A 7,675-nucleotide genomic window follows, 5' to 3' on the forward strand; every position below is an offset into this window, starting at 1 on the left:
TTGGGGCATGGGATCAAGATGAGAAGATCATGGGGTCAGGCTGCTCAGGGCATTAAGAGGACAAAGGGCAAGAAGATTTTCTTCAGAGTTGGAAACTGGGTAACAGGAAGTGGGAGAGGAGTGGTGAGACATCACCTTAATCAATAATAGCATCTCCTTACATTTCAAACTCTCATCCAATTGGAAGTTGCTGCTGTCCTGCATGTCTCTCTATGTATCTGTACAAGTGTGCACACATATGTGTGGTTACATATATTCATGTATCTTGATATGTGTATACATATTATACTTTTGTTTAGAATAGAGTGCAGATAGTTTAGGCAGATATATTGGGTGTACACTTGTGTTTAACTGCACATATGCACATTAAATACTGCTAATCCTGTGTGTAAGGCCTGAATTTGGGTGGGGGTCAGAGTGTTGTTTTTTTTCATAAATTTAGAGTTACCCAATTATTATTTTTTCCCAATTAAAGGGCTATTTAGCGTAGCCAATCCACCAACTTGCACATCTTTGGGTTGTGAGGGTGAAACCCACGCAGACACGGGGAGAATGTGCAAACTCCACACGGACTGTGACCCGGGGCCGGTTCGAACCCGGGTCCTCGGCGCCGTGAGGCAGCAGTGCTAACCCACTGCGCCACCGTGCTGCCCGACTTAGGGTGCGGTTGACTGAATTTGATTGATTGTGTGAGGGTCAGGGTGTGGTTGACTGAATTTGGTCGATCGTGAGAGGGTCAGGGTGCGGTTGACTGAATTTGATCGATCGTGTGAGGGTCAGGGTGTGGTTGACTGAATTTGGTCGATCGTGTGAGGGTCAGGGTGCGGTTGGCTGAATTTGATCGATCGTGTGAGGGTCAGGGTGTGGTTGACTGAATTTGGTCGATCGTGTGAGGGTCAGGGTGTTGTTGACTGAATTTGGTCGATCGTGTGAGGGTCAGGGTGTTGTTGACTGAATTTGGTCGATCGTGTGAGGGTCAGGGTGTTGTTGGCTGAATTTGATCGATCGTGTGAGGGTCAGGGTGTGGTTGACTGAATTTGGTCGATCGTGTGAGGGTCAGGGTGTTGTTGACTGAATTTGGTCGATCGTGTGAGGGTCAGGGTGTTGTTGACTGAATTTGATCGATTGTGTGAGGGTCAGGGTGTGGTTGACTGAATTTGGTCGATCGTGTGAGGGTCAGGGTGTTGTTGACTGAATTTGGTCGATCGTGTGAGGGTCAGGGTGTTGTTGACTGAATTTGGTCGATCGTGTGAGGGTCAGGGTGTTGTTGACTGAATTTGGTCGATCGTGTGAGGGTCAGGGTGTTGTTGACTGAATTTGGTCGATCGTGTGAGGGTCAGGGTGTTGTTGACTGAATTTGGTCGATCGTGTGAGGGTCAGGGTGTTGTTGACTGAATTTGGTCGATCGTGTGAGGGTCAGGGTGTTGTTGACTGAATTTGGTCGATCGTGTGAGGGTCAGGGTGTTGTTGACTGAATTTGGTCGATCGTGTGAGGGTCAGGGTGTGGTTGACTGCGGGGCAGTGGTCAGGTGACTGGTCAGTATTTCGCAGTAACTGTTGCTGTGAGTGGGTAACTAGCTGTGAAGATGGAGGTGGTGCAGAGTGCTCGAGGCAATAGAATAATGGCTAATGACTGCACTACGTTACTAGCTGTGGAATATTCAGCAAAGGGATGCTTTTAACTGTAGGATTGCATTGAGGAGAAGCTCAGTCTGAATTCTTCACCCTCCAGGAGTTTCCTAAATGAGAGACACAAAGGAATATGATAGACAAGTTAAATCAAACACAGGCAATACCAATCCTGGTCTTTCCTCTCCTCCACTCACGCACTCTTTCACTATCCCCCTCATAATCTCTCTCCCACTTCTCACACTCTCTCCCTTGCTCCCACACTCCATTATCTCGATTTTTCTTGCTGAATCTGGTCGATTGTGTGAGGGTCAGGGTGTGGTTGACTGCGGGGCAGTGGCCAGGTGACTGACGGGTCAGTATTTCGCTGTTGCCTTCTCCCTGTCTGTCTCAACACTTTCTCATGAGGCTTCTTTATCCTGTTCCCTCTCCCTCTCTTGCACTCTCTTTTGTCACCCTCTTTTTCACACACCCTCAGAAAAATTGGGATTTGTTTTAAACTGGTGTAACATCTGCTGTGGGTCTTAATAACCTTACACTTAAAGAAGAGACTATCCGATGAACAGAGCAAACAGAAGAGTTATTCCAGAGTCAGGGTTGCGCGGTGTCCCAGATGGAGAGACATTCTCTTCAGAATTGGGGAGTCTCGAGGTTGCGTAAATATTATATGGAATAGGGGCAAGCACGGTGGCGCAGTGGGTTAGCCCTGCGGCCTCACGTCGCTGAGGTCCCGGGTTCGATCCCGGCTCTGGGTCACTGACCGTGTGGAGTTTGCACATTCGCCCCGTGTTTGCGTGGGTTTCGCCCCCACAGCCCAAAGATGTGCAGGCTAGGTGGATTGGCCACGCTAAATTGCCCCTTAATTGGAAAAATGAATTGGGTACTCTAAATTTTTTTATTTTTTTTAAAATATTAAATGGAATTACAAAGTATTTACCTCACAGAAACAGCCCATTCAGCCCAACTGGTCTTTACCAGTGTTTATGCTCTACGCTCACCTTCCCCCCACCCTCTCTCCGTCTCACCCGATCAATGTATCGTTCGGTTAATTCTCCCTCGTGCGTTTGTTCTGAAATACGCCTCTGCTCCTCACTTCAATCACTCCTCCCTGTGGTGATGAGTTCCATATTCTCCCTGGGTTCTCCTGAATTCCCAATTGGATATCTTATTGGTTCTCTTCTATTGTCAAACCCTTCCCTATTTCCCTTTTCTTTCTCGGCATGTGGGCACGGCTGGCTGGGCCAGCATTAGTTGCCCATCCCTAATTGCCCTGAGTGGTCCGCTCGGCCAATTCAGAGGGCAGTTAAAGAGTCAACCACATTGCTGTGGGTCTGGAAGGCCAGACCGGGTAAGGACGGTAGATTTCCTTCTCTAAAGGACGACAGTGAACCAGATGGGTGTTTACCGGGCAGCACGGTAGCACTGTGGATAGCATAATTGCTTCACAGCTCCAGGGACCCAGGTTCGATTCCGGCTTGGGTCACTGTCTGTGCGGAGTCTGCACATCCTCCCCGTGTGTGCGTGGGTTTCCTCCGGGTGCTCCGGTTTCCTCCCACAGTCCAAAGATGTGCAGGTTAGGTGGATTGGCCAAGATAAATTGCCCTTAGTGTCCAAAATTGCCCTTAGTGTTGGGTGGGGTTACTGGGTTATGGGGATAGGGTGGAGGTGTTGACCTTGGGTAGGGTGCTCTTTCCAAGAGCCGGTGCAGACTCGATGGGCCGAATGGCCTCCTTCTGCACTGTAAATTCTATGATGATTACAACAATCGATGATACTGAGACTAGCTTCATAGTCCAGATATATTAATTGAATTTAAATTTCACCATCTTCGGTCTTGGGATTTGACCCCAGAGCTCCAGGGTATTAGCATATCGGAATTACTGCTCCCGTTACATTGTCACTACCCCATCATTTCCCTCTGTATCACCCCTCGGACTTCTCCTGTCTGGATAAAGGGGCTCCAGTTTGTTCAGCCTTCCCTGCTGGGTAAATCTCTGAGTTTTGGTATCATTCGAGTCGATCATTTTTGCACCTTCTGCAATTTCTATATCCTTGTTGTAATGTGGAGGAGAGAACTATTCATAATACTCCAAAGTACGACCGAACAAAGGCATGCTACAATTTAAACTTCTTCTCGAATACATTCAAATAAATATAGAAATAAACAGAGAGGGAGGTGATAGGTAGACAGAGGGAGCCAAAATGAGAGATTAATAGATACAGATAGAGAGATAGAATGAGTGAGCAAGTGTGAAAGATAAATAGAAAGGGAGACAGATAGATAGACAGGGACAGGCAGCTAGACCAGACAGAGATGGATAAGACAGAGACAGATAGACACAGAGAGGAACAGGCCAGGATTCAGAGGGGGGAGGGAGAGTGAAATTGAGGCACACAAAGATTGGGAAGCAGAGATGGACAGAGGGAGAGTCAGCGAGAAAGGGAGAGGTAGAGAGACAGAAAGAGTCGGAGAACGAGATAGAGAGAGAAAGTAAAAGAGCGAGACGGAGAAAGACAGAGAGAGAGAGAAACTGAGAGCGCGATACAGGGAGTCAGAGAGGGGGGTATTGGGAGAGCGAGGAAAGGTCAGAGGCAGACACATAGCTGAAGTCAGGATGGTATTCAGCTCTGATCCAGCGCCCTGTGGAGAGAAGAGGAGGCGAACCCACCTGTAAGCTGCAATCTCGATATCTAGAGCCATCTTGACATTTAGGAGATCCTGATATTCCCTCAGGTAACGAGCCATCTCCTGCTTGGCATCATTGATGTCTTTCTCCAGCTCGCTAATCCTTTCCTGCACCGAGAGAGAGAGAGAGACTGAGATTCCAGACCAGCAATCAGAGCAAAGTGAAAATAATCCAGGAAAGAAGATCAGTCACCCTCCCAAAGAACCCCCCCTCCCCCACCCCTGCTCATCACATCTCCCAACACTCGCTTTCCAATCACCTTAATTGTGTCCTCTATCTCTGTGGAGGATGTATATTGGAAAATCTTAATATCTATCAATAGAATTCTTTAAATTGACCATGTATTCACTCTGAATTTAACTGGCTGGCTGCTCCTTCCCTTCTCGTCCTATCCCCCTCCCCCACCCTCTGCACAACCATCCTTTGAAAAATTTGCTGCAATGCGTTAACGCCAGGGCAGTAAATTCTCATGAATATTCCTGTCCCACCCTTCCAACTCTGCCTCTTTATTTAGCTCCTTTCCCTGCCTCACCTCTCACTACCTCTCCTGTTTCACACTCTCCTCTTCCGTTTCTCTCTTTTCTCTCAATCCCTCTCTCGTCCTTTGTCTCCCTTACTCTGTGTCCCTCTCTTTTTCTGTGCCTCTCTCTCTCTCGCTCCACCTCCCTCTGCGTTTCGCTGCGTCTCTTCCTCTCTCTGCCTATCTCTCCCTCTCTGCATCGCCGTCCCTTTGTCTCTCTCTCTCTCTGTCCTTCTCTCTTTCTCTCTCGTTCCCTCTGTCTCGCCCTTCCTCTTTCACCAGCGCACCACACAAACGCGGGGTCAGTTGCAATGCGGAGGAAGCAATGCTAAGAGGCTGCAGGCCAATGTAATTGTGGTGAATTGAAGAACAAGCCTCGCCTGTAATTATTTATTTGGAGTCCTGCCAACTGTCAGTGAAAGCATTGAAGGGTTAAAAAGAAGTAGCATTCAAACTGTTGGTCTAAAATCATGTTAGCAATCACGCTTTTTCCAAAATAAATTTAGAGTATCCAATTCTTTTTTTTCCCCCAATTAAGGGGCAATTTAGCGCGGCCAATCCACCTACCCTGCACATCTTTTTGGAGCTGTGGGGGTGAGACCCACGCAGACACCGGGAGAATGTGCGAACTCCACACGGACAGTGACCCGGGTCCTCGGTGCCGTGAGGCAGCAGTGCTAACCACTGCGCCACCGTGCCGCCCCCTGTTGGCAATCACAATGTAGTTCTCCATCCCGCCCTCTCCTGCTGCAAAATCAAATGAAGGAACATCATTATTTTTTGGGCAATAGCCCAAGGCTGGCACGGTGTCCCAGACACAGACTGACCGTCCTGCAGACAGGCGCAGTGTTGAAACAGGCCACCTGGCCCCATTACGCCAGTGTCATCGCTGTGGCAGAGAAATCCAATTAGTCCCCTCTTCTTTTACCTGTGACAATGCAAATATTCCGTTATTCCAGTATACCCCGCTCCGTTCTGAGTGTGAATATTCAATCCGCTCTTTCAGGGAGCGCATTCCGGATTGTTTGAAATAAATTCTCCTCAGCTTGTCTCTGCTTCTTTTGCCAATTGCCTTAAATCATTATTATTATTATCCTCTGGTTACCGCCCCTCCTGTCAATGAAAATAATGCCCCCCCCCCCCCACCCGATTTATTCCTTCAAAACCCTTCATGATTTTGAACTCCATTAAATCTCTGAACCTTCCCTTCCCCAAGACGCACAATGCCAGTTTCTCCAGCTCTCCACATTGACTGAAGTTCCTCCAGTGACCGTTCCAGTAAATCTCCCTCCCAAGGCCCTGATGTCCTTCCTAAAGAGTGGGTGGTCCCCAGAATTGGCCACAATACCCTGAGGCCTGACTACCCTGGTTTCTCTCCTCTATTCCCACCTCCTCCCACTCACCAGGTACTTGCGAACCTCCTTGGACTGCCTGTCCTCCAGATTCTCCAGCTGTTTCTGCAGGGAATCAATGACGCTCTTCAGTCCGTCGATCTCCGAGCCACGGGATTGGAGGAGTCGGTGGTACTCGGCCGTCTCCTCGCGGATGGACCTGACCGCCTGGTTGTTCTTGTTGGCCATCTCGCTGACGGTGGCGAACTTGGTGCGGTACCAGTCCTCGGCCGCTTGCATGTTCTTGTTGGCGAGCTTCTCGTACTGACAGCGGATCTCCTTCAGGGCCACTGAGAGGTCAGGTTTGGCCACCTCCACTTCCACCGTCAGGTGGGCGGCCTGGATCTGAGCGGATAGCTCTGCGTTCTCTTCGCCGTACACCTTCTTCAGGAAGGAGATCTCTTCCGCCAGGGAGCTGATGTTGCCCTCAATGTCGCTGTTGGCCAACACTGCTTTGTCGGCCCCCTCCCTCACCTTCTGAAGGTTATCCTCGGCCTCCATGCGCAGGCGCACCTCCTCCTCGTATTTGTCCTTCACCTGGGAGTAGACCTCCCTCAGGTGGTCCCGGTCGGCCTCCATCCTCATCTTCTCGTTGGTCTCCGAGTCGAGCAGAGCCCGCAGGCCCCGGATCTCCTGCTCGTAGATGAGGTGCAGCCGGGATGGGTCGGATTGCTTCTGCCTCAGGGCCTCCAGCTCCACCAGCAGCACCTTGTTCTGCTGCTCCAGGTAGTGGACCTTCTCGATGTAGGTGGCGAAACGGTCGTTCAGGTCCATCAGCTGCTCCCTCTCCTGGGCCCTCAGGGTCAGCAACTCAGCATTGAGCGTGCTGACCTGGGAGAGGTCCAGTCTCTCCGCATAGTCGGGCAAGGAGGAGACCGAGCTGGTCCTGACGGACCGCTTCGGAGCCGAGGTGCGGTGGACCGAGTAGAGGGTGGAGGAGATGCTGGACTTGGTGGGGCGGCCACATCGGTAATCATCCCAAGGTTTGCGCAAGGGGTTGAAGGGGTCGTAAGCACTCATGGTGAAGGCTGTTCCCCTCCGTCACTCTTTCTCCAGCCGCTCTTCTGTCCCACCAACGGTTACTGCAGCAAATCTCAATCCGCAGTCCAGTAACCCCACTCAGCTCCAATTTATATACGGAGCGGAGGCCCAGCCCCTTTCCTTGCAGGGGGCGGACAGATTCCTTATTGATCTAACAGCAAACCAATCAGACAAAACTCCGCATTCTGAGCGTGCACTTTATTTGATCTTTAGGTTTCCTGATTCCATTCCTTGGAGATATTCAGCAAAGGAGGGCGTTTAAAAAAAAAACTGCAAATCATATCTAACACTGATTCCTCGGCCAGCTCTTCAGTAACATGCTCGAGGGCCCACTTGGTTACTGTGAAACAGGCTCAAGCGTCTGTATGGCCTCTTCCTGTGAAACAGACTCGAGAGGGGCTGAATGG

General features: G+C 50.0%; 1 protein-coding gene across 1 annotated transcript; it reads right to left on the reverse strand.

Moving 5' to 3' along the window:
* Positions 1-1,311: 1,311 nt before the first annotated feature.
* neff2 (neuronal intermediate filament family member 2) lies at positions 1,312-7,346 on the reverse strand. Its single transcript, XM_072497759.1, has 3 exons — positions 6,240-7,346; positions 4,299-4,423; positions 1,312-1,739 (listed from the first exon to the last, which is right to left on the reverse strand). Exons 1-3 carry the CDS (start codon positions 7,245-7,247, stop codon positions 1,679-1,681), a joined length of 1,194 nt encoding a protein of 397 aa, XP_072353860.1. The 5' UTR covers positions 7,248-7,346; the 3' UTR covers positions 1,312-1,678.
* Positions 7,347-7,675: the final 329 nt, after the last annotated feature.

Source organism: Scyliorhinus torazame, chromosome 3 (assembly GCF_047496885.1).
Source record: "Scyliorhinus torazame isolate Kashiwa2021f chromosome 3, sScyTor2.1, whole genome shotgun sequence".
Taxonomy (NCBI): Eukaryota; Metazoa; Chordata; class Chondrichthyes; order Carcharhiniformes; family Scyliorhinidae; genus Scyliorhinus; species Scyliorhinus torazame.

Coding starts and splice junctions, on each gene's coding strand:
- neff2 (XM_072497759.1), bottom strand. CDS start 7,247: ATGAGTGCTTACGACCCCTTCAACCCCTTGCGCAAACCTTGGGATGAT. Junction 4,424..6,239: donor AGGAGGTTCGCAAGTACCTG/GTGAGTGGGAGG, acceptor CTCTCGGTGCAG/GAAAGGATTAGCGAGCTGGA. Junction 1,740..4,298: donor ATCGAGATTGCAGCTTACAG/GTGGGTTCGCCT, acceptor TCTCTCATTTAG/GAAACTCCTGGAGGGTGAAG.